The sequence below is a fragment of the Lemur catta genome, chromosome 1 (genome assembly GCF_020740605.2).
Source record: "Lemur catta isolate mLemCat1 chromosome 1, mLemCat1.pri, whole genome shotgun sequence".
In the NCBI taxonomy this organism is placed as follows: Eukaryota; Metazoa; Chordata; class Mammalia; order Primates; family Lemuridae; genus Lemur; species Lemur catta.
In genome coordinates, this window is record NC_059128.1 from 98,353,011 (window position 1) to 98,379,490 (window position 26,480).

At 54.1% G+C, this 26,480-nt stretch overlaps 1 protein-coding gene across 1 annotated transcript in view; it reads left to right on the forward strand.

Annotated features, from left to right (window-relative positions):
* The first annotated feature begins 7,609 nt into the window (after positions 1–7,609).
* Positions 7,610–26,480, forward strand: part of CORO2B (coronin 2B) — a 133,208-nt gene continuing 114,337 nt past the window's right edge. The window contains exon 1 of the mRNA XM_045541820.1: positions 7,610–7,935. Within this exon, the coding sequence (XP_045397776.1) occupies positions 7,921–7,935 (15 nt within the window). The 5' untranslated portion in view covers positions 7,610–7,920. The remainder of the gene's footprint in view (positions 7,936–26,480) is intronic.

The following is a 26,480-nucleotide window of genomic DNA, read 5'->3' on the forward strand; positions in this document are numbered from 1 at the left end:
GCATTAAACACTTGGTAGCAGGGAACTGCAGAGGCAAGCTCCATGTCGTTTCAATACAAACAGGTCCTGTCACCTTTCTCTCATGGTGGGAGAAAAGGAATTAGGCGGGAATGGCATATGTAATGAGAAAAACATGAAGAGACGGTTCCTGGACCTGAACAGGCAAAAATGGTTCTTGGACCCTGCAAAGAATCTTCATGTGCACTGTTTGGACAATAAGCCAGTATGTTAGTATCTCTCCTCTCCCCATTATTCTAAACCTAAATCACAATACCTCATATGGGCCCAAAACTTTATATTACATTTTAAAATGAAATTGATTGTATAGACACAGGTGCTACACATGCAAAAAAATTTGCCCAAAGCCCTGTACTCACTGAGGGCAGCTGTAACCAGGGAGATGAACCTTGTCCCTGGGAACTAGCATTTGGAACATCTTTGAGCAGGGAGAGATTTTTGACAACCTGATCCAAAGCCTGCTTTTTCCAAATAATAAGGGACAGAAATGCAGCAATGACAGGTGCCTCAAGATACTTAGCCCCAAGGAAGAGGTGGGACATGCTGGGGAGCTCAGTGCAGGGAGAGGCCGGTGTGGCTGGAGTGGTGGCTGAAGGTCCCTCTGGAATGAGAGGGCTCTCTGCTGAGCCCTGGGGGAGAGCACTCCTGGGAGAGCAGACACAGAAGGACAGGAGTGAGCAGGACCTAGGGGACACTGCTGGGGACTGGTCTGGCTCAGAGGACATCTGGGAAGGGGCTGCAAGTGGATCTCCCAGACCTTCCTCCCAGTCTTTGAGGCCCCACCCTTGCTCTCGAAATCAAGGAGCATCTCTCCCATGAGGCAATCAGGACACTTGCCATTCCCCAAACTGGGGGCACATTCAGGTTCAGCCTCAGAGGGACGAACGAGTGTGGGTAGTCCAGGATGGCACCTGGAGCCACTAAATAAATCTGCCTATGACTTTAAGCCAAAGCATGAAATGTCAAAGCTCCTGTCCCTTGCTGGAGCTGTTTCAGGCCACTTGCCCCTCACCTTGCTTTTGCTCCCAGCCATGCTTGTAACCTCCTGTCTTCAGTGGAAAGATTTGAAAATCCTCCAGCCCAGGTTAAAATTCAACTATGTTGTTCAACCGCGTTGCCAGAGAGATGGAAGGTGAAAAGGACTCCCTCGTATCTGTTTTGCATGCTTTATCTGACAGGGCCTCTCCACACCTTACCATGCAAATCAGTGGTTCTCAAGCTGAGGGTGAGGGGTGTCAGATTGCCCCTCCACCCCCCAGTTTCTGAATCCATTGGCCTGGCGCGTAGCCCGAGAATTTGCATTTCTAACAAGCTGATCCTGGTTTGGGGCCCACACTTTCAGAACCACTGACTAGGTGTTATGTAAGTTTAGAACCGAAAGGACTTAAAAACTGGAAATCTGGTTCCCAAGTCCCGAGTGGCTCTACACAAGGGGCCGCTCACGCCCTCTGTGGGTGGTTGGCAGCGTGGCAGCTGTTTTCCGTTGGTGGGGCGCTGTTGGCACCTCATCAAATGTTTTCTAGTTGACAGTTCTTGAGTGGATGGGCTTCTGTAAACTATGTTCGTATGTGGCAAAGCTTGAGCTACAGCCCAGGTCTCCTGATTTCCCCTCTCACCCTTGAGGAGCCCTAATCCACAGCACAGGGAAGTTTGGGACTTGCAGGTAATGGTGGACAGGAGAGGTAAGAATTGATGGGAAATGGGGTTCTGCCCTGGGGAGGGTGGCTTGCCTTCAGAGGCAGGGAGGTCTTGGGCAGATGCTGGGGTTGTGGAAAGTGCAGCAAAGGTGGAGTCACACCTGGGTCCCAGGCACACTTTGGTGCATGTTAGCCATGAGCCTGGGCAAGCCAGGTGGTCTCTGAGCTTCAGTTTCCTTTCTGAGAAATGGAGGTGATAATAGTTGCTTATTCTACCCTGACTAGAATATTATGAAGACTGAATAAAAAGCAGAAGGGTTGGGGCAAAGGCAATATATGCAACCTAAACATGTGTGCCCCTGTAATATGCTGAAATGAAAAAAAAAAAAGCAGAAGGATTGAATGATGGGCACACATTGTTCATTTGCAACAGTAATAACAACATTTATGGAGTAGATACACTGCCCAAAGTGCTCTCTGTCATTTCTATCTAGTAACAGCCCTCTAAGACCAGTGTGCTTATTATCTCTGTTTTGCAGAAGAGGAAAGGGAAGTGTAAGGAAGTTCAACAACTATTCCAATCACACAGACTACAAGTGAGGGAGATGGGATTTGAACCCAGATATTATGGCTCCAGAGCCAAGCTCCTAACCCCTACACTATAGAAGGGTACAGGGTATTCCTGGGGCATATCTGCCTCTGAGCTGCACATGCACTCCCCGCAGTGACAGGGCCTGTTTGTCATCATGGCCCCAGGGAGAGCTGGGAGCAGAGAGGCTTCCCTGGGGTCCCCTCACTGAGCCCAGGTCTGCGGCTCCTGCCTCCCTGGTCCATTTCCACACATGGCACCCACGCACACACACACGTCTGCACACACAGTCCCGCACACTCACAGGGTGGGGCAGAGCAAAGAGCTTGCTGCTCAGCTGAGGGTGTCCGCCAGCTAAGCATGCAACCCTCAGAGGCCCCAGACAAGCCTGCCCTCAAGTGGCTCATGGATCAGCCCCTCAGACATGTTTTCAAAGATGACACCCAGACCAGGGCCCCCACCTGCCCCGGCATCCCTCACGCCAAAGTCAGTATCTATTGTGTGTTGTGTGGGGGCCATGGAGAAAGGGCAACAGGGACAAAGGGAGAAAGAGACCAAGAGTGAGACAAAGAGGAGAGACAGAGAGAGATCCAGAGACAGAGAGATGGAGACAAACACAGAGAGGTGAGACGAGCAGGAGGGCAAAAATAAGCGGCCAGGGTGGGGCGGGTGGAGCTGGAGGAAAGACGGGGCAGAGGGAAACCGTGAGGGTCAGGGGAGGGAGGCCGAGAGGAGAGCCCCTGCCAGCATGGAGTGGGGGGCTGTGAGAGGGGAGGAGGCAGGGTGGGAAGCCGGCGTGGGGTGTTGGTGAGGAAGTGGGGAAGGCACAGCCAGGCAGATGGGAGGTATGGAGGGGGATGCGGCAGAGCCACAGGCTGGGGTGGCAGCAGAGGACAGAGGCCAGGAAGACAAAAAAGAGACAGAAAAGGAGGAATGGGAACAGGAGAATCCTATACAGGGAACGAGGAGACAGAAGCTGACTAAGTAAGGCACTTGCTATGTGCTGGAATTACCAAAAGAGCCAGTCTCTGTCCTCCAGCAAAGCATGCCTCATTCCCCAGAAGACTGTCAAACACACAGACAGGACATGTTAGAACTACGCACAAGGGCAGGGAGAAGGAGGCTCGGGGGTCACGGAAAGCAGCACAGAGGCTGGGCATTAAACAGTCCTGATCATGGGCCTGGAAGGCTTCCTGGGGGAGGTGACATCTGAGGAAAGAATGAGGAAGAGTCAGCTATATGCTGAGAGAAGGGCCAGGGAGTGGTGAGACAGAGAACTGGGGGTGCAGGGGGTGGGGACAAGTCTTGGAGGACCCTGTTTGGGCCTCATCCTGAGGACAGTGGGCAGCCCCCGATGGGTTTCAAGCAGGCAGATCTGGGTGTGCATGAGCTGCTGGGGGCAGTGGAGGAGGGAGAGCGGACTGAGTGGCACAAGGCAGGAGGCAGGAGGACGAGTCAGAGAGTCAGAGTGGTGCAGCGAGGGAAAATGCTGCCCTAGGGCAGTCACAGTGAGACAGAGTAGAGGGAAGAACACTTGAGAGAGACAGGGACAGTGCAGTCTACAGGGCTGGGGAGCCTAAGGAATCGAGTTGGCCAGAGTGTGGCCATGTGCCCTGGGTGGCATGAGCAACACAGCTGGGGAGGTTAGAAGAGCACCTCCCTCTTAGGGGGCTCCACGGCTGTGGGAATCTCCCTCCTGCCCGCTGGGACAATGCAGCACCCACCCGTGGTCTAGGGTGGGTGCTCATATCTGTGGGTCTTTTCCAGGACAATGCAAGCTTCCTGTGAGCAAGGATCAAGCCCTCCTCACTCTGAATAGGGGCATCCAAGACAGGACCTGGGCAAATGCTGGGCAAAGGAACACACTTGGCAGGGCAGGGCCTCATGTCGAGAGACCCTCATGCCTTAGAGTGGGGAACTGGGACTTGAGCCAGGGGGTTATTAAGGCAGAAGCTAAAGGTGCCCGTGACAGCCTTATGGGATTGGCTGGGCAGTCAGCCAGCATCTCTTATGTGTCAGCCTTGTGATTAAAAAAAGAGAAAGAACACATGGTCACAGCCCACAAAAAGAGACAGGAGCAAATGTATTTCATTGTGATTATAATACAGTGTGAACCAGGCCACTGTGGAGGTAGCGTCAGGAGAGCTACATAGAGGAGATGACAGCTGAGCTGGGCTTTGAAAAATGAATAGGAGTTTGCCATGCTAAGAGAGGCCGGTAAAGGCCCTGGAGGTTGAGGAAAGAGCATGGCCTAAAGCACTGAGGCATGGAAGTATCTAGAAGAGACCAGAGCTAATACTGCAAACTCTTACTTACTCCACAATTTGTAACACATCCTTTCAGCCTAGCCAACCTCTCATTTCACCTGCAGCTCAGAGGATGGTCTGAGACAGCTCAGACTGGAGCTGTCAGCATCCCCCCTCAAGTAAAAGATGGAAGACTTTCCACTTTCTGCCCCGAGACAGTCTCTGAAGATGAGGGGTCTGCTCTGCCCACCCAGAAGCACAGCCCTGAAGTCCAAGGAGGTAATTCTCCCAGAGGCGGCCCTCAGACAATGCGGAAGTGGGGTGTGGATAAACACCCTGTGCCTCTGGCAGCCAATGTTGTATCCATCCCAGTCTCTGGGGAACTGAGCCCCCCTCTCATGGGTGCCTCCGGCAATGACCTTGAGACCACAGCTTTATTTTGGCTTTTCCTCCTTCCCAACCTCACTACCCACCCCCACCCCATTCTTCCACTCCTGGGATTACTTTCCAAGTAAATCATCTGCATTCAACTCCTTTCTCAGGCTCTGCTTCGGGGAGGGAGGGATACAAACTAGGTTGGGCCATGTTGCTGGGGACCAAGGGAGGACCGTGCTGAGGTGTTGACAATTGCATCATGGAAAATGCACATGTTTCTGAGTATCTCCTACAGGCCGAGGCCTTGACATGGGGGCCCAGAGTTCTCTGGCTCTTACCTCTGCCTTGCAGAGATGCCAGCAGCACATGAGGGATCAGACACATTTTCTCTCTGCCTTTGGGGTGTGTCACGTGGGCTGGGGGCAGCAGATTGATGTTCCTAATTACATTTGGCTCAAGCTGATATTAAGTATTTGTCTCATTCTCAGAGCCCACAACAACGGCGGACGGCGGGAAAGGCGCCAAGAGGCATGCTGGGTAGCTCAGGATGACAATCTGGGATTTGAAATATCTGTTAGAGATAAAAGGAGACAAGTCGCAGCCATGGGTGCAGGGTGAGTGGTGCTCTTGAGTTGCTCTGTAACAGTTTCCAATGGGGGCTTAGGGCTGGAGGGGCCCTGGAAAAGTCTTGAGTTCTATCCTCCTACCTAGAGGCTGACCCAGACAGGGAATCTCACTACTTCTGATGCTGGACAGCTCGCTGATGGAAAATGCTTTCTTGGGCCTAATTTAAATTTCTTCTGCTGCAGGATGAAGGTCTATTTTGCTTGATGAGTTCTTGGTGGCATTAGTATTTTCTGAGTTCTTACTGTGTGCCCGGGGGTACACAGGAAAAGAAGGCAAGCCCCTGTGTTCAGACGCTAGCTGGCTCTCCATTTGTGCCCACAGAGAGCATGAAAATCACACCAGACACTCAGAAGTAAACGCAACAGGGAGAATCTGAGGCTGGAGTTGTCAGGTGAGGTGGCAAGGAGGTGGGGCTGTGAGAGGTGGGGACATCTGGGCTAGTGCAGGAGAATGAGGAGGGCATTCCTGGCAAGCAAGCCATGTGGTCAAAGGCATGAGGTCCAACATGGGGATACGCTTAGGAAGAGTGTGGCACAGAGGTGATGCCTGAGGCCTGTGGCAACATCTGCTACCCAAGAGACCCAAGTCACTGGAACTCCTCTGGGACCCATAGCTGCCTACCTACCTCCTAAGACATGTGTGAAGCTCAAATAAGGCAGCAGGTATGAATGGACCCCGGAATTCACAGATTCAAAGCACAATGCTGGCCTTGATTTAAGAAGATTTCCATTCAAGTCCTCGCTCTGTCACTGTGTGATATTGGGCAAGTCCCCTCCCCTCTCTAACTCTGTTTACCCATCTGCAAAGCGCAGATGGTAATTTCTTCCTCATACTGTTGCATTTAGGGTTATGGGAGAAAATGTAAATAAAAATAGCATGATGGTTCACAAAGCATTTCCCCGAAGCTAGTCACTCTGTTATTACTGCTCTAGTCTAGACAGTGGTCTCCACGGTGGCAGGCGTCCGATCTCTTCTCTGATCCCCCAGCACCTTCCCAAAGCAGGTGCTCATATATGACGTTGTCGTAGTTGTCCCGGTGAATTGCACCGTACACTCACCGAGGAGCGGGAAGCCAGCATTTCCGTGCTTGCCGGGAGTTCGCGGTGCGTGGAAGACCCCTCTGCCTCCAGCCCTGCCAACCCCTCCCCTCCACGGTCTCAGCGGTTCAGTATCTGCCGAAACCGGTTCTCTCCAGGTATTTGGGACACTCCTTTCTCAAGACTTGCGAGGTCAGCTTCAGGTGTTTGTCACTCAAATCCGTGCAGCAGCTCCAAGATACAGTGTGACCCAGGTCAGGATTAGTCCACTTCACAGGACAGGACGCACCTGTGCTGTTGCCCTAAGAGTAGCGCCGCGCACTCAAGGGTGGTGCAGACTAGAGCAGGGCCCGTCCTGTCTCTAGAAACGCACCTTTAAAAACAAGGGGTTCCTTAGGGAGCTTGCGGCGAAGTGGAAAGAGCGGGCGCCAGGAGAAAGGGCTCAGCGGTGCGGTCCTGCGCCCTTGTCTAAGTCACTTCCCACTCTGGTCCTCAGTTTCCTTCTCTGCGAAATAGGCTAAAAGGGCCTTCGGGCAAGCTAATCGCTGCAGGAGTTAGCTTCAAAGGAGTGCTTACACAAGCCCGTCTGGCGACCCGGCGCCCGCGGCCTGCGAGAGGTGGGGTGCGGGCAGGGCTGGGCTCCCGGCTCGCGGCTGCCACGCCCCTCCCGGCCTGCCGCGCCACGCGGCCCACGGGCCGACTTTGCGAACCTCCAGGGGGCGAGCCCGGCCGTCTTCTCGGGCCGCGCGGCGCCACGGCCGTCCAGCCTGTGACTTCACCAGCATCCCCGAGCCAGCGGGGCACCCGAGAGCCAGGGCCGCCGCCCACTCCCCCAGACGGCAGGTGCCAGGAGCCAGCCTCGCCCAGCCGCGTGGCGTCCGCGGGCCCGAAGGGGTTAAGGCCGCCGGCCCGAGCGCCTGGCCCGGGCTCAGGGAGCGGCAGTGCCCGGCCACCGGCGACCGAGTTGGGAGGCGCGGGGCACGGCGGCGGGAGGGCTGCGCTTCCTCCTCCTCCTCCCTCCGCCTCCTCCTTTGTAGCGAGTTCCCGGCCCCTCTTCCTCCCCCCGCCCCCCAGCCGGGCCCTCTCCCTCTCTCCCTTTCTTCCTGCCTCGCCTTCCTGCGGCGAAGGAGGCTCATCCATTATAAATGCACATTCGGGGCTGACATCAGCGCCGAGCGGCGGGCGAGCGCCGAGGAGCGGTCCCTGCGCGCTGCCCGCCCGGAGCGCGGCCCCAGGCTCGGCCGAGCCGCCGGCGGGGCGCGGGGAGCGCGCCGAGAGCTGCCGGGCCGCGAGCGCGCCAAGCCGCGCCGGACCCCTTCCCGCCGCCGCCTCGGGCCGCAGCCGCCCCCGCACGCCGCGCCCGCGCCCCCGCACCGCCGCGGAGTTTCTGCATGACTGTCACAAAGGTAAGCGCCGCTCGCCCGCCGCGCCCGGACCTGGCTGCGCCTGCAGCCTCCCCCCCGCCCCCGGCGTGGGCTGCGGGGGGTGCGGGGGTGTGGGCGTGGGGAGGGGGCGCTGGTGCGGGGAAGGTGCGCCGTGCGCCTCTCTTGCTCCCCAAGTCGCTCGAGTCACTCCAGCCCCCAGGGGCTGCGGAGACAAGGGGGAGGATGCCGCTTCGCCAGCCCCTGCGGTTTGGACAACGTCCCTGCGCGCCCGGCCCAACCCAGGGACTGCATTTTTAACCCTTGTTTGGGATGCTGCATTTTTAACCCCTGGAGAGCTGTTTGGGGCCGCTACTTCCGTGGTGTCCCTCGGTGGAGCGCGCCGCGGGGAGCGCGTTGGCAGGGACTGTGCTGAGCAGTGGATGTGGGAATGGGCTTCCCTCCCTGAGGAGGCCGGTGGAGGGGAAACCTCACCCACCCCACCTGCCGGCCTTTGCCGCCAGTCCCAGGAGCGCTGGCTCCAGTCCAGCGCCACTCTGGAGAAGGCGCTGCCCAGTCGCTACCTGCGAAAGGGAAGGTCCGCGGTGGCCGGCTTGAAGATACGGGGAGGGAATGGAAGGTGGGCATCCTGGCAGCCCCCATGTTGGAGGAGGATTCCTGGGCCTTGCCACAGGGGCCCAGGCATTGGAGAGACTTTGGGGGCTTCTCTGTTGTCGGGAAGAAAGAGTTAAGAGCAAAGCAGGCGGGGCAGTGGAAAGTACCTAGGGTCGAGGGACCAGGGGAGACCTGAGTTCACTCCTCAGCTCTATCCCAGACACCCTGGGTGACCTTGTGTGTGTGGGAGGGGGCTTTGGGCCTCAGTTTCCTCTTGTGTACTTTGAGGATGATAATATGGGTCCTGGGGGTGGTGACAGGCAGCTGAAGAAGCAATAAGATCAAGGGTGTGAACCAACACTCTGCAAAGGGCTCACAGCCTGCCCTTGGCCTTGGCTTTGGGTTTGGTGATCCCTGCACCCAAGGCCAGACTCTATCCTTTCCAGCTACCCAGCTGGCCCTCAGACCTGGGGAGTTGGAGGCCAAAGTGGGCAGCCTGCATATGGTCAGAGCAGTAGGGCCAGATGGAGGGTCGGGGTGCAGGTGATGGAGGCAGGGTGGTTCTGGCTCCTTCTGGTAAGCCAGGGGCTACCCAAGCCCCCGTGAGATCTGCCAAAGGACAGCATGCTTGTTTGGGGGCCTCGGGCTCAACTCCAAAGTTTGCTTTGGCCCTGGTTCTGGGACTTGGGAGCATTGTGGGAAGATGAACTTGGAGATGGAGGGGCTTCCTCATCTCTAGCTACTCTGGCAGGACTGCTGTGGCCCGCAGGGGTAGGATGCTTAGTGTTTTGAAATGATACAAATGCTATTCAGCTGGGAGGGATTATCATCATTAAGATTATTAACGTCAAAGATGGAAGCAGGCAGGGATGGAAGAGTAATGGATGGGCCTGGATAGAGAGATAAAGGATATGGGATTTGTAATAATTAGCACTGAGGATTGACTCGGGGCCTCCCCTGTGTCTTTTTATGTACATGAACTCCTGCAGCCTTCCCATGAGGCCTGCAAGGAAGGTGTGTTCAGTCCGATTTAACTGAGGAAGAAGCTGAGGCTCAGAGAAGTGAAGTGACTTGCCTAAGGTCACGCAGCAAGTATGTAGCAGAGCCCTCAGGTCTGTCTCAGTCTGTGGCCAATGATCTTTGCACTGCTCTGCACTCTTGAGTAACCTGGAGACTGGGGGACTCCCACGGTATAGGGGCACTGCTTGGAGGCCTGGATCCTGAGGCAGGAGTGGGACAGGGAGTCTGTAAAGGTGGGTAGTTTTGAAGCCCGCTGGCAGGCCAGACTTCTTGGTATCCAGTGATCGTTCACTAATACCCCACACCCAGCCCCCAACAAACCCCTCCATGTCTCTCGCCTCCTGCTCTAGCCAGGGTGGCTTTGGCTTAAGCCAGCTCAGAGGATTAAATAAAATCCCCACCTTAACCCTGTCTTCTCTCCCCTTGCCAGCCCTTCACAGACCAGCTGTGTTCCTGTGGGGAAAGTGAGCAGGAGGGGGCAGGAGTGGGCCTGGGGACTGTCCTGCTGCCTGCGAGCCTGCTAGAAGAGGCTCCTCCATGTGCCCTGGGGAAAACTGCCACACTCTCAGAGCCTGAAGCCCTGGCCTCTCGTCCAAAATCAGCCACCAACAGGCTGCGTGACCTTGGACCAGTCACTTTCATCCTTGGGCCTCTGTCTTTCCATCTGTCAAACGCAGGAATTGGTTGATCTCTAGGGTCCCCTCTGCTGAACCTTGGAGCAGCTCTGCTCTGGCCAGAAAATCAGCCCTGAAGGGGTGAGCGTCAGTTTTCCACATACCTGCAGCCCCCTTGCCATGAGGAAGAGCTGGGGAAGCTGCGTATGACGCCAGGGGCGTTTCTGGAGGAACTCATGTCCCAACTGGCATTAGGAACTCAGAGCTGCGGAGATCTCTGCACTGTGACCTTCTAGCCTGATGGCGTTTTTCCTGGTTATGTTTTAAACTCTATTTTACCGTTTGTATTTTAGGAAGCTACCCTAGTTTCTATGGAAGGAGGAGGAGAAGAGAAGGTGGGAGGAAGCAAGAGCAGAGAGAAGGCCCAGACGCAGCTTCCCAGGCCATGAACATCCCAGGGTGAAGGGGCTGCCTCCTCTCAGTCTTAGTCCCCCTGTGCCCCTAGGGCAGCTCAGGGGTGAGGGAGCAAAGGCTGCTTTCCCAGTGACAAATAGCTCGAGAAGATTTTATTCTCTGAGTTTTGTGCCTGCTTTTTATATTATAATTTTCTATCTCTGTCCATCTCAGTCATGTGCCAGATTAGCAGTGCTTCCCCTGAGTATCCATTTCTAAACTGCCATCAACTAAATAGCAGAGGATAAAAGATGTTGGAATTGTGTGTAAAGTACAAGTTAAGGGGCTATAAGAAAAGCATGTGTGCTGTCATGCAGGACTTTGCAACCCCATTTTTACTGCTCAGAGGCCCTTTGGAGTGATTTAAGGGCTGTTGCCTGTGATGTGATGAGAGGTGGGGCTTCTATTAATAGGTAGAAGGGGAAGTGGCTTATAGTGACTTGGCTCCGCTGTTCTCAGGTATGCCTTGTTAAGTTAGGTGCTAGTGACATGAATGCTTTTCGAGTTCCTGAGGCTGGCTCAGGGTGTCAGTGGTCCAGGAACAAAGTACCCTGAGCAGCAGAAATGCCTGCTGCATCTCAGAAGGACTTAGGAGGAACGTGGCAAAGAAAAGACCCTGGATGCCAGCATCCTCCTTGCCACCAAGCTGTTGATTGCAGCATTGTCAGCTGTACCCTGGCCCCTCCTTCTGCAGGCCAGCCTTCTCTCTCCTGCCACTGGCTCCTGCTGCATTTAAAAGGACCAGGCATGGTGTTGTCCTGCCCAGTTAATAGCAAGCCTGCATTTGCCGAAGACCCTCTGTCTCTAGGGCCCCTGCAGAATCAGCCAAATCACCCGACCCTTGCCCTTGGAAAATGGGGAACTGAGACCCCGAGAGCAGAAATTATAACTTGCCCAAAGTCATCCAGCACGTTTGAGGCTGGAGGGGCTGGAACCTGAGTCCTCTCGACTCCTGATCAGTGCTCTTTTGACCTGGCTGCACTGTGAAGCGGACCTCAGGTGGCCTGAGCAGGCGAAAGTGTTTTGGTCCCATTCGGGTTACCCCGCTGCTTCCCCCTGCCTGTCCTGCTGGTGTCTGGACTTCTCCCTGCCGGGCAGCCTCTCCCCTTGGAGAAAAAGCATGGGGTGGGGGGCGAGGTACATGGAGCCTTGCTGCACCCACAGTCAGGATGGTGAGGGGGAATTAGGAGGGCCCTCTGTCTCCAGTGCCCTACCCAGGAGAGGCCTGGACCCCCAGACATTCCACTCCCAGCACCTCTTTCCTGCCTGGACCCCACTGGGAGAGGAGGTGAGGGAGCCAGCTCCTCACAGAGCGTCGGTTAAGAGGCCAAGAGGTGCCTGCACAGACTCAGCTCCCAGACACTTGGGGGTGGGACAGGGGCTCTGCCCGCTCTGCCCACACCCTCGCTGTGCCTCCTCTCCCTCTCAGCCCTTCTGCCAGAGATCCACCCTTCTCGTGCTAGGCGGTGTGTGGCTAGTCATTCATTCTGCCAGCACCCGCTGAGCACCTACTCCGCCCCATGTTTGGCACTAGGGACACAGACGCATTAGCCACAGGCCTGTGATCCAGGACCTTAGAGGGGACAGATATAGAGAGGATGTGCCAAAGTCCAGAGTTAGGGGTCTCACAGTCCCATGGGTACAGCCAGTAGAGATCTGTCTTGCCTATATACTATAAGTGCTCAATAATCGCAGGCTCTTTCCTTCCATACTCTCTTTCCCTCTAGGCAATGAAGCTCACTCTCCAGAAAAGCTCTGTCTCTCACTTGCTTCCTGCCTGTGCTCAGAGGCCCTGTGTCCCCTTGCCCGGGGGCATTGCCACTCTGACACCCATAGCACTCTCAGAGGTATCTGGGGAGGATCGTGAGGCTCCTCAGGGCCCCAGAGTTACCCAACCGCTGGCCAGCCCTGTGGAGTTGGCACAGACTTGAGTGTGGCTGGTTGGGACCGTGGACGCTGGCTGGACCACTGGCCTGGCAGCATCAGGCCCTGGCAGCCGGGCGATGGAGTGAGTTTTTCCACTTCTCTCCCGGGCAGGCTAGCTGGAGCAGACAGGGCCTCAGCCAGCGGCAGCAGTGGTGCAGTTTTGGCTGCTGGAGCCAGGGCGGCCCAGATTCTGACTTGGATACGCCTGGCCACAGCATGTGTCTGGTGTCCGGGAGATGAGAGAATGTGCACATTCCCTCTGTGCCCAGCCCTGTCTCCTTCCCGCTTCTCCCCATTAGCTCCATTTGCTTCCCCTTCTGTTCCCTGTAGACCCTGCAGGCTCAGGCCCAGGGCCCAGAGCAGCCTGCAGCCTCGGAAGCTCGGAGCAGCTGGCATGGGGCAGGCTCTGCCAGGGAGGGACAGATGCAAATCCAGTGGCTTCCACATGAAAAGAAGCTGTTTAGAATGAGCCTCTCCTTTGTGGGCCTGGAGTGTGGGACCAGCTGCTAAGGAGGCACAAGTGGGGTGGGGGTGGGGCGCGGGGAGGAGCCACCACCCGCCTTCCTCAACCCACCCTCATCCCCACAGAGGCCCCTGGAGGGACTTTGTAATTGGTTTCTGGCTGGCACCCTCCTTCCAATTAATTAACGAAGCGATGAGAGGAGAGGCTCTCGGGTTGCTCAGGCTGAGCTGTGTGCAGAACACATTCATGGGTCACTGTGCTGAATCCCTTCAGCCCCACTGTGGTGGGGAGGGTCTCTCTATTTAAGGAAGAATAAACAGTCTCTGAGTGGAGACATGACCACCCCCTAGCCACGGAACGAATGTGGGTCAGGCAGGATGCACACCCAGACTTCTGACTGGAGCCAGGACCGTTTCAGTCCAATCACATAATGGTCCACATCCCATGAAGATTAATCACCGTCATCATGATAATTACAGTTATTAAGCAGGCACTGGGCACGTGTGACCGCATTTACTCTGTGCAACCATGACGTACATTCTATCATCAATCCCATTTTCCAGAGGAGGAGATTGAGGCTCAGTGAGCGGAGGAGATTGGCTCAAGGTCACAGATTTAGTGGATGGGGACAGCGATTTTTTCCTGGGCTGTCTGACTCCAGAGAACACATTGGTCTAATTTCTAAGTCTTTCATCCTGGGGCATGAGCCTACTCTGCTTCCTACCACCCTGCCCAGGCAGGGGACTACTGTCGGTTGTGTCCGTGGCCCTGCCACTGAGGATGTGCAGGGCAAATGCTGGTTGCCTTGAGGGTGACACCTGTGGAGGTGTCCTGCTTAGACTCGCCTGTGGCCTTTGCTGGAGCTGGGAACCACGTAAATAATATGGGGAAGGGTGCTGGGGAGGAGGGTGTCCTGCACATGGTGTCTGACACCAGATTGGGCTGCTTGAGCAGGGAGGCCAGCCGGGGCTGTCCTTTCCATTCCCATGGAGCTACCTTTGTTCAGGGAGTGCAGGTGCCCGGTCCAGGCCTGCAGCCCTTGCCAGAAGCAGCAGTCTTCTCTCGAGATGGCCCCTGGTGATCAAGGGATGCTGGTGGCTAGGCATGCCAGTTTTGAAGTCAGACAGATGGCACTCTGTCATTTACTTGCTGTGTGTTCTTGGGCAAATTGCCTAACCTCTCTGAACACCTGTTTCCCCATCCATTAATTGGGATTGATAATAGTAGCACTTAAAAGGATTATTATTAAGATGCAGTGAGCTGATCCACGTGAAGCACTTACCACAAGCCTGGAAGGTAGTGTTAGCTGTTAATATCAGAAAATTAAGGAGTGTCCTGGGGGTTATGAAATGAGGAGTGTGGGGAACTCTGGGAATAGCAGGGGGCCTGAGCTAGTCAGGGGGATCAGGAAGTCACTTTTAAGTGGAGTCATGAAGGATGAGTAGGAGGTGGCAGATGAAAGCTGAGGGGAGCTGAGGAGAGGGGAACAGGCAGAGGGAACGGATGGGCAAATGTCTGGAGTCAAATCAGTTCACCACCATCACTTTCTGCCTGCCAGGCACTGATGAGAGCTTGGTACATGTATTAGCTCATTTAACCCTTAGAATGATGTCATGGTGTAGGTTACCATTATTATCGCCACTTTACAGATGAGGACACAGGCACAGAGAGGCCAAGTAACCTGTTAAATGTGGCCCAGCAGGGCAGAATGGAGCTGGTCCATACCCAGGCCTCCTGACTCTGGCGCTCTTTCTGTCCCCCTCCCTGTTCGTGGCGATGAGGAGGGTAGCTTGACCCTGGGCCACTACTTAAACTGACCCAGGCAAGGAGGATGTGCAATTGCCAAGTTCAGTTGCCCAGCTGTCTGCCTCACAGAGCCTCCCTGGCTGCACAAGGAGGGCAGAGGCCCTCCTGGCTCTCACGCAGCAGGGAGAGGTCATTTATTTTTCCAAAAGGAAACTTTGCTCTGGCAGAAAAATTTCTACCTTATATTTTTAGTGGGCTGAATTATGACCATTTTTGTTTTTTAAATCGTTCTTATTATCTAGATTGGGCTTTGGTCTTTAAAATAAAACTATAGGGAGATTACATATGTATATATAAAGTATTAAAAGTCCATGCCTGTAGTCCCAGCTATCTGAAAAGCTGAGGCAGGAGGATGGCTTGAGGCCAGGAGTTCGAGTCTAGCCTGGACAACATAGCGAGACCCTGTCTCTTAAAAAAAAATCCAGTAGGTATCTGCAGTTTGGTTTCTGCCCTGCATGAAATCAGAGAAGGTGAATGTTTTCCGCGGTGTTTATGCCACAGGCTTGAACTTACTGGCCCAGTATAAGTCAAAAGTTAACACCCCTGGAGGCTCTGGCTGCCCAGAGATGGGAGGGGTGCTCACTCTGGGTGGGTGCTTATGCTAATTTCTGGGAAGCCTCCAGGATCAATGCTTAACCTCAGAGACGTCTGGGGTCATCTAGTCCAGCCGTCTGCCTCTATGGCACTCCACACTTTTTAGGGATATGAAAATTTAGACTAGCTTAATAAATATTAATTTATTAGTAGGCAGTTCCCAGCCTTTCACCAGGTGCTAGGTCCCCGGTGACCAAAAGACAGTAACAACAACAGCAATAATAGAACCAGCTAAACCCTTCCAGGGTGCTTAATGTATACCACACACGTAAAAAGCGTTTTATATATATCAATTCATTTAGTCTTCATGACAACCTTTGAGGTCTGTGCTATTATTATTCTCCTTTCTATAGTTGCGGAAACAGAGGCCCAGACAGGGGAGGGAGGTAACTTACCAAGGTGGCACAGCTGGTCAGGGGCTCCGCCTGCCTCCCAGGCCAGTGTCTTGCCACTTTGTCAGGCTCATGGTAATGACCCTGAAACATGTGGCCAGAGCAGGGGACCCAGAGGCAGAAGACCCAAGCCTTGCTCTTCCCTCTACTCCTTACTGTGTGACCTTAGGCTAGTCCCTGAGTGTCTCTGAGCCTCTGCTTTCCCATTTGTGAAAGCGGAGTTAGTATCAGCCTCACTAGCATGCTGCAATCCGTAAGTAACATGGAAAGATGTAAGTAAGGCACCGCGTAGATGCGGTGGAAGGAGATGGCTTATTGTAATGTCTAATGTGTGTCCCTCCCCCCGCCACTGTTTCATGGCCTTCAAATTTAGGCAGTTCCTTCCAATAGCTAGCCCACTTCTCCCCTGCTGCAGTCCTTATTTCAGAATTGATTCATGCTCTGTGGGTGGAAGAGAAAAGTTCATCTCTTCCAAACAGCCTCTATGTGTTTTTACTCTGTCAGGCTAGTTTGGTACAGATGAAAAGTTGCTTTTCTCTCTTCCTGTTCTGTCTATTTTGGCTGTTTTAATATGCTTGGGACAAATAATCTGGCTATAAAAATTTGGTGTCCTGCTTTCACTTGAAAAGGGAGCCAAGTAAAGCATCCGAAACTCGATCTGCATCATCCGGCCCCCTGCAGGGCGGCCTCCCTGTGGAAGGCTGGGGAGGGTGGGTCCCAGAGCTCAGCCCTGCCTGGGTCTCTGGGCGGAGAGACCGGGTCTCCACTGTCAAATGACCTTGACCTTTGCCCCAGATACATTCCGATGGTCCTGGGGCTCAGACCTGCTTCTCCTTTGGGTTTATGGAAAGGAACAGCCTCTACTAGCTTGAGGCATTTGCGGTAAGCCATTTAAACACCTTGAGTTTGACTTCAGAACGAACAGCTTTATAATCTGGAATCCAGATTATACTTGGACTTTCCAAGACTTGGAACAGCTGATGGAAAGAAAGGTGTTGGTGGCAGGTGACAAAGGGATTTAATTCCTAAATTTTTTGTTTACTAATGAAGAAAACGCTACGTACGCCTGCCCTGCTGACCTCCAGATGAAAGCTCGGTTTGCAGGAATGCACGGGGAAATCTGGGATTCTGAGAAATGTGGGATTGTGGGAAAGGGGATTTCTGCATACCTGAGGGGCCATCTGATAACTTTTTATTATCACAAATCTGTCTTCTAAAGGCCCTGAGTCTGCCTTCCTGCCTTACTCATTAAAATATCTGGGAACAAACTCAAGTGATTATGGATCGAGGCTATTTCAGGGCCTGAGCTGTGCTGTGAAACCGGCCTGTTCAGGGTCCAGATCCACATGAATTTCTCAATCCTCAGACGTCCTGTAGTCCCGGTCTCCACTGTGTACCACCTGGCAGGTAAAGGCCTAACTTGTTGTGCTATTTGCTGAATATTTTGTGAGCATGATCTTTGGCTTCCTAACTTAACTGTGAGCTTGCTGAGGCCAGAGGTTACGTCTGATTCTTTTTAGTGCCTCTCACAGCACTTGCCAAAGGGCTATGCGGTTAGTAAGGGTGTGTTATAGATTTTCGTAATACATGATTTGGCAAGATTTGGAGCAAGCCTAAAATATTCCCTGGATGTTGTCGATTGGGCTTAATCCTTACTCTTACAGATCTGTGGCCTGATAGAGCCAGAAGGGGTGCTAAAGATGGATAGGAGACTCCTCTATTTTGCAGAGAAAATAATCCCGAAGGTTTGCCCAGGGGGGCACAGGGAAGACAGGGCTGAGTGGGGACTGGGGCTCCCCCAAGTTAATGGTGGGCTCAGGCTGGATGCGTTTCAATTCAGTGGGCTTTTCTAGGCTTCTAGTAGTTGCCTGCTGTTGGCAGGCCAAGGACTGATTCAAAGTGAGGGATGGGAGGAAGTTCCAGAAAGGAGACATTGAGAACTTGGCCTAGGTGGGAGGAGACACCTGAGTGGAGAGGCTTGGCTCCCCAGGTGACCAACCAGGAGCCCCACTACCCTGAGGCCCAGTCATGGTGGTGGCAGAGGCAGGAGGAGCAACTCCTGGGCTCCCTCTGCTCAGCCTGCAGGCTGTGGTTGCCGAGGTATGGCTGTGTGTGCCCTATGGGACTGACTGCCACCCTGGCCCGTGACCCCTGGTTCTCCCCTCTGGAAGCCAGCTGTCCTGGCACACTGGGCTGCCGCAGTCTTTCTCTCCTTTGTCTCTCCGAAACCGTGAGAAGGGCCCCTGGGTTGGGAACCTGGGTTGCTAAGAGCTTTCCTCTGGCCAGACCTTATCGGCTTGAGAAGTCTCCTGGCCAAGTTTTCCCTGGAACTCTGGGTTGGAGGGAGGGAGGAAGGGAGAGTGGGTGGAGGGAAGCAGAGGGGGTACTCAGGGGCCACAAGCCTGCCCTCTGCACCAACCACCCCCTTCCCACGGCCACCAGAGCGCTAGCGCAGCCTGGGAGCCACAAGCCGTGCAGGCCTTTGCTTTTGAAAAGCTGCAGAAACAAAGACGCTCTCCTGAGCTTCCCCCGCCCCCCGTGCCCAGCCCTGTACATCCATTCTCTCGTGTACCCCTATAACTCTATCGTCCCTACTTTTCCCATGGGGAAACTGAGCCTCAGAGGGGGCGGCACTCGCCCTGGTTGACACAGCAGGGAAGGGCGACAGGGCCCTGACCCTCACATGTCTCCCTGCACAGCCTCGCACACATGCAGAAGCGTCTCGGCCCGCTGGCCTGGCAGCGATGGCTGATGGTGCCTCGTGGTTGCTTTTTTCAGAAAGCCCTCCCACATCCCCATTTCTAGAACCTACTATAGCTTCACTTCGTTTGGGTCTTTTAGATGTTATTAAAACATAAATTCCCCTGAGAGGGATAATAATGCTTTAAGTAGTTGTCATTCACTGGGCTCAGCCTGCAGAGAGCAAGACCCTAGAGTAATGGGACTCAGGATAGGCAAAGGGGGAAACTGAGGCAGGAGAGAGAGCTGCTTACCGTGAGCAAGCCCATTTTGCCAGGGAAATAAGGGTAGAGCAGAGAGGATGGCCGACCTTTTTCTGTGTACCTCTCCACCCTGGCTGCCATGTTCTCCTGGGCAGCACACTGACCACCTTCCCCAACCCCGCCCCTTGTGCAAATAAAATGAGATCCAAGATTTGTCCAGAAAACGTTTGCTGAGCCCTGTGTGCCAAGCCCTAGGATGAAGGGATCATGCAGGGATGAACCAAAGCTGTCCCTTCCCCCAGGGGGATCCCAGTCTAGTGGGGTCATAGGCCCCTCAGAAAGACACATGGCTGCAGGGTCGTTGGGGAAGGGAGGTGGCAGAGGCGTGCACAGAACGGTGAAGCTGTGAGGGACGGGGCTGGGGAGGATGCGGAAGGTTTCTGGAGGAAAAGGTCTTAGCTCAGTCTTCAAGGAGGCAGATGAAGGGGCAGGAAAGGCATTCCAGACTGAGGGGCAGCACGAACATACGCGTGGAAGGGGAAACACATTTGGCCTCTTCCAGAAGAGATGAGAGTTGGGTGCTGCTGGGCTGGAAAGGGCGGGCAGTGCGTGGTTGAAAAAGGCTGGAGAGGCAGGCAGGAGCTCCAAGGAGCATTGGGTGCCAAGCCAGGGAGCTTGAGCTGCATGCTGTGGTGGTGCTGGGGAGCCCAAGAGGGGTTTTAAGCAAAGGAGTGATGTGACCCTGCTAGTACTTTAGGTGGTCTGCCCCACCCGTGTTGCCCATGTGCAGTGAGGTAGGGCCCACATTTCCTGAAGGTCTCTCCTTGTGCCTGGGAGCTGAGTGCTGCACGTGTCCCTCTCCCCTACAGAGATAGCCCCGGCCAGGACCACCCCATGGTACAGGCCTTTCCCATCTGCCTGGGCTGCCAGAATGGTTGGATCTGGGGGTCGAGAAGATAGGAGGGGGTAGCGGTCCAGCAGGCTCCTTCTAGGAAGATGTGATTGTAGCATGGTGACAAGAGCACTGGAATGGCAATTCGGAAGCTCCTGCCTGAGCCCCAGCCCTGACACTCCCCGGCTGTGTGATCTTGGGATGGTTACTTGCCCCGCCTCTGGTTGTGACTCAGTTTCCCCGATTGTCTTAGGATGATATCACCTGGTTTGAGGCGGGGTGCAGGAGTGAGCTCATGAATGTGAGTTTATGCCTTGTCGCTGCCCACCCTGCTTCCTTCCCCAGCGTACCCAGCCAGACCCTGCAGCCACTGTCTCCTTCTTAGCTGGGTCCCCCACGATACACACGCACTCCAGGCTGCCAAGGCTTGTGAAGAGTTCATGAAACTTGGAGGTTGAGGAGCAGAGTTTGGGTCTTGCCACCAGTTTGCTCTGTGACTTTGAGGAGGTCATTTATCTTGTCTGGACCTTTGTGTTCATTTCCATGCGTTTGGTGTAAATGCCAGCTCTTGGCACACATAAGGGAATTTTCTGAGTCAGCATCTTTCCTGTCTCTTGGATATACCCCGTGTGTGCCTACTCTGCGTCTCTCAGTGGGAGAGCTCTTCTCTGATGAAATGCTATCCAGTTTTCAGCAGTGCCTGGGGTGGGGATAGAGGTATAATACTAATTAAGATAGGGCCTAAGAGAGAACCTTCTGGAGTGATGATTGTCACATGAATATATACATGTGTAAAAATTACACACGTGTAAAAATTTATCAAGATAAACCCTTAAGACTTGTGTGCTATGGGCATATGGTGTATATTTTACAGCTCAGTTTAAAAAATAAATGGAAAAATGATCCTTTCCAGCTTTCTGGTTCAAGCTTCACCTCTCTGCATCCATCCATATATGTTCATTCACTCTACAAATATTTATGTGTGCTCCATACAGCCCAGGCATACAGGGGTGAAGGAGATGCCGGTCTGTGCACTGTCATGGGAACTCAGAAGCAAAGAACCTTCAGTGGCTCCCCGTTGCCCACGGTGGTGGTTCTCAACCCTGGCTGCAAATCACCTGGAGAGGTTTGAATGCCTGTCTCCAGGGCTGACTTCATGGGTGTCTTAGCCTGTTTTCTGCTGCTATAGCAGAATACCACAGACTGGGTAATTTGTAAAGAAGTCTATGTGGCTCATGGTTCTGGAGGCTGGGAAGTCCAAGAGCATGGCGCCAGCATCTGGTGAGGGTCATCCCATGGCAGAAGGTGTCACGTGGCCAGTGAGTACATGAGTCAGGGAGAGGAAACTGGGCTGAAGTCATTCACTCATCCTTTTACCAGGAGCCCTTTCCTGGGATAACAGCATTAATCCATTCATGAGGGCAGAGCTCTCATGACCTAATCTTTTTTTTTTTTTTTTTAGAGACAGGGTTTAGCTCTGTCACTCAAGCTGGAGTGTAGTGGCATCATCATAGCTCACTGTAACCTCCAACTCCTGGGCTCAAGTGATCCTCCTGCCTCCATCTGTTGAGTAGCTGGGACTACAGGTGTGCACCACCATGCCTGGCTAATTTTTTAATTTTTTGTAGCAATGAGGTCTCACTATGTTAACCAGGCTGTTCTTGAACTCCTGAACTCAAGCAATCCTCCTGCCTCTGCCTCTCAAAGTGCTGGGGTTACAGGCGTGCACCACTGTTCCTGGGCTCATGACCTAATCTTAAAGTCCCCACCTCTTAATACTGTTATAAAGGCAATTAAATTTCAACATGAGTTTTGGCAGGGACATTCAAGCCGTAGCAACGAGTGTGCAACCTGTGAAATGCTTGGTTTAATATTCTGCTGTCACTGTCTGGAAATTCTTTATAATCTTCTTAAAATGGGAACTGCAAATTAAATATCAACAGTTGATCCTCCCTGTCCCCCTTCCCCCAGAATAATAGAATCAGAATCTCTGGGAGGTGGGACCCTGGCATCTTATATCTTAAGATCTGAGCTTCACCTCTGGAGTAGCCAGGTCTAGATGTGGCTCTAATCCTCGGACACTTGCGAAACAAGCTGGAACCTAGTTCTCTAGAAGCTTGTAGCTGAATTGGAAAACTAAGACCCCACGTGCGAGTGTGTCACAAGAGCAGTTCCTGGGCAGCAATGGCAGAGAGCCACGAGGGAGCTCAGGGAGGACGGGGGATCATTGTGGGGTGGGATGGTCAGGAAGGCTTCCTGGAGGAGGTGGCGCACGAGCCATCCTGAGAAGGACTAGCGAAGGGGAGAGGAGAAAAGGCAGAGAGAGAAAAGCATTTGGGAAGGGGAAGGAAGCACTCATTTGGGGGAAAGGGAGGAACCAGGCTAACAGGAGAGTGACTGGAGCAGAGAGAGATGTGGTTGGGAAGCACAGGAAATGACAGTCTGAAAAGTCAGAATCCTGTGGGCAATGGGGAGCCGTTGAATATTCTAGATCCAGGAACACTGTACTCCATAAACGTTTGAATGAATAAACAAAAGCGGTGTGTGGGGGTGATTTAGAGGGGCTTGGCCCTCTACATTGCGAGGTTTCCAGCCAGAACTCTGGTCCCCCTGCCCTTGGAGGTTCCTCATCCTCTTCCCCATAGGCGGTGCCTGTCGGTGCAGGAACCCGGCGTCCTCTGCAGTGTGGTCTCGGGCCAGCGGTGATTGAAGTGTCCCCAAGAACAGCAGACATGGAACAGACCATTTCCTTGAATTTCTAGGAACAGCAAGCTGGTGGGTGGGTAGGTTGGGGGGCTTCTGGCAAGAACCGAGCTCTGCTCTGCAGCTCTGGCCAGCTCCCCCGCCCAGGTGGGCAGCCCCCGGCAGGAAGGTGCTATCTTGTGTCTCCCAGGGCTGGTGCACACTGTAATGCCTGGGGGCAGAGGGGGTTCCTGCCTGGGCTAGAGGAGCCCCCATTTCTGAGTGACCAACAGCAGATCAAAAACAGATCTGTTTGTTCCTGTCTCCTGAAATATTTATGCAGGAAGATGAGAAAGGGGCTCTGTTTATTGAACTCATCCTCCAGGGAAGAAGCCACAGGGAATGGGCCACTTCCCGAGTCTAAGAGCCAATGAGCAGAGATGGAATTACTTTGGATTTAAAGCCAGACAGAATTTGTGCGCTTGGAAAAGGGGGTGAGATTTCTGGAAAGCCCTGTCAACCTCCTGCCTCCAGGCCCAGAAAAGCCTTTTAGCACATACCTTCCTGTCAATTCCAAATAATAACTGAAATCTCAGCCTAGTTTCTATTCTGGGCTCTCCCTCTAGCACACGGTGTGACCTTGGGCAAGTTGCTTGACTCCTCCAGGTCTTTTTTTTCCAACTCTTAGAAGAGGGAGATATCAGTCTGTCTGCCCCTTGGTAGAGTTTGGAGGATCAGTGAGGTGTGAGGTGAGTGTGCTGTGCAGCAGAGACGTGGCTGCGGGAAGTTGTACCATGCAGAGGTCCCAGCTACGCAGTGCTTAAGGCCACCGAGTGCCCAGCCCAGCGGGCAGCCTCAACTGCGACTTGTGGGGCCAGGCCAGAGGGAGAGCTCCCTTGATCCAGGCCCCACCCTGCCTCAGGGCTCCTCCTCCCGTCGAGCCCCCCTGTTCCACGTCCCTGAGAACACTGGCAGGATTTCCTCCCAGGAAGGCGGGTGCGGGTGTGCGGTTAACATCCTTGGGAGTTGCAGGCACCGCGGGAGCAAGGCAGCACTTCCCAGCCATGGGACAGGCCTTGTCTTCAGATGTGGAGGCCTGTGGCTCCGTGCCCTGAGCCACGTGGCAGGCCTCAGAGCATCTGCTGCCCACACTTAGAGGGGCTTCTCCCAGGGCTGGGGCTCTGTTCTCAGCTCCGTGGCTGGCTCACTGTCCTCCTTCCCGCGGCGGACCTTGTACGTGGTGAAGTTAATAACAGTTATTATCATTAGACCAATGCGAATCTTAGCACAAACCACCATCCATTAAGCATCTGCTCCATGCCAGGCACTGTGCTGGCTCGGGGGACACTCAGAGGGGACCAATTTCCCCAGCCTTTGAGGAAGTTAAATTCTAGCCGGGAGGCAGACAGGCAAATGAATATAGATGAAGTGTTGGGACCAGCACTGAATGAAAGTCCCTTGGCCCTTGGGGACACCAGGGAGGCTGGGCCAGGCTTCGGAGAGGAGGGGGCCTTGGAGTTCACTCTGCAGGGGAGGCTGGATCAGGGAGGAAGAGCACTGGGAGTGAAGGCAGCGGCAGCCATGCTCAGGCTGTTCCAGAAGCACAAGGGCATCCACTGTGGCTTGAGTGTGGGGACCCAGGCAGGGAAGGCAGCTGGAAGGGAGCTGGGGGCGGGGGGCAGGAGGGGGGCAGGCCAGCTGTGCAGGAGCGCTGCTCCTGGGTCTGTACACCTGCCTCAAAGACTGCAGGGCGACTGTGAAGAGCCTGTAGTAGGAAAGAGATGTGACTGCATCATTGGATTCCACGACAATAATTATTCGTTAAGCATGCACTGTGCCCATGACCCTAGGTGGGACACAGCCACATCAGTGAACGAAACAGAAAAAGTTCCTGCCCTCAGGGACAGGCCCCGGACAGCAAGGAGACAGGACAGAACACAGATACATAAATACCATGACGTCAGGTGGCGAGTAAACACTCTTAAGGAAAATACAGGGGGCCAGGAACAGGGTGATAGGGCAGTTGTGATAAGGGGAACCCAAGTGGATTGAAGGGAGGGATCTGGAAGCTCTTTCTGGCTGAGAGAGCGGCAAGCTCAAGGTAGCAGGAGGAGCTGCCATTTAAAGCACAAGAAGCCCTGGTCTGGGGGCAGCAGGAGGGGAGCAGGCTGGAAAGGAGGTTGAAGAAGAAGCGGGTCCTGCCTCCTGCAAGGCTGGCCCATGCTAGCTGCTCACTAATGTTTGTTGACTGACTAGGAGGACAGATAGGAGGGGATAAGGCTAGAGGCCCGGAGCCCAGCAGCTGTGTTGAGGTGATGAGGGTCTGAGCCAGGGCAGAGGCAGTGGGCATGGGGAAGGCGAATCTCCAGGCCTTGGTGGGAGGATAGGGATGTGACACAACAGCCAGGGTGTTTCCAGAGAGCCTCAGAGAAGAGCTGGATCCACAGATCTATCGGGGTGGATGGCTGGGTCTTACCACAGAGGGCTCCCCACACCCCTCCCACGGGCCATCTAAGCTGGCCCAGCCCCTGACCTGGGGCCCGTGGCGTGAATCTACAGCCTCACATCCCGCCTGCTCTCTTGGGGATGCTCCAAACTGGGCCGTGTCCTCCTGCAGGGTCAGCGGGGCTCGGTGGAAGGCCTCGGGGCCGCCCTTCCCTGCCAGCCTCACCTCGCATCCAACCTCATTAGTATTTTGAGCAGAAGCATATTTTTTTTTTCTCCTGCAGGGAATTGGTGCCCTGCTCATTGCAAATTGAGTAAAACCAAAGAGCAATTAAGAGGCAGAGCCTTCTCAGGTCAAGGAGAAATGGCAGAGAGAAGTGGCTTTGCCGCTTGCCTGGCTGCCGGCCACATCTTTTGCAGGGTGGCCTGGTTTTGGGGTGGCAGGGAGGGGAGATGCCGTAGGATTTAAATTCCCTAGTAACAAAATCTTAATGATTAAGATAGAACCACTAATGCTTATTCAGCGCTTACTGTGTTCCGGGGACTGTGCTAAATATTTTGCATGCATCTCACATCCCCCTGTAGCCTGCGAAGCATCGGGAGATGGGTTCTTTATCATGTCCATTTTGTGGATGAGGAGACTGAGGCTCGGAGGGGTTAAGTAGCTGCCCAAGGTCACACAAATAGCAAACTGAAATAGAACCAGTAATCCTTCATGCCCTCCAGAGCCCATGCCCTTAACTGCCTGGCTGTTTCGCCTCTTAGAAGCATTGTGTTTAGCCAATTGCTTCTTCCCAATTTCTGTTTCCCTCCCATTAAAAAAAAATAAAAATAAAAATCCTGTGTTGTATGGAACTCAGTCTTCACCAAAGTTACTGTGGTGAACAGGGCAGAGTAAGCACAGGCAGAAGTCTAGGCTGTGGCTTCCGTCCCTGTCCCTCTCCCGGGCGCCTGCACCGTTAGCCCCAGCGCTCTGGGCGGGCCCAGAGGCAGCTGACAAGTTACGGGGCCGTCGTGGTGGTCCAGGGGGAAGCAGCATGGGCTGGAGAGGAGGGCAGGATGCAGGGTGACGTGTTGGACTCTGATGAGTTTGTAGGGGTAGGTATGAGGTGGGAGTCGTCAGTGGAAACCCGAGGCTCCTGACTGTGCAGCCGAGGGCCATGGGGAATCCAGGAGGAAGAGGTGACACTGATCCATTGACCTTTGTTGCAGACCCAGGCTCCCTCCACCACCTGGATCATCTACCTTGTTCACAGACTTGGCTCTGAGAGTTTTCACTGTTAGAGAAACCCAGATCCCACGGAGGCGGAAGCTGAGAGCCCTGGGCTGTGCAGGCAGCTCCTGGGGAAGAGGGCTGGCAGTTGGGCCAGAGCTGGGCTGTGCTGACTCCCAGGGAGCTGAGCTGGGTTCCTGGCCCCAAACAATGTGGGGTTTAGGATTTTGGCACTGCTAAACCTTTCTAGAACTGCTGTGTATGTGTGCACGTGCACACGTGTGCCTGTGTGTGGGGTGGGGTTGGGAACAAACTAGAAGTTTCGCTGTCTCTGCTGCTCTATCATGCATTGTCAGTGATTTTTGCTAATAGCAACCTTCTGGAAAAAAATTTGATTTAAGGACAGCAATCTAATTTTCTCTAGAGAGCAGGCCTGCTTTCTAAAAAGGCCTTGACCTTGGAGAAGCCAGGGCGAGTTCAGGGCCCTGGAGAGGCCAGTCCCTGGCGAGCATGGGGCTGCCGTCTCCAGACTC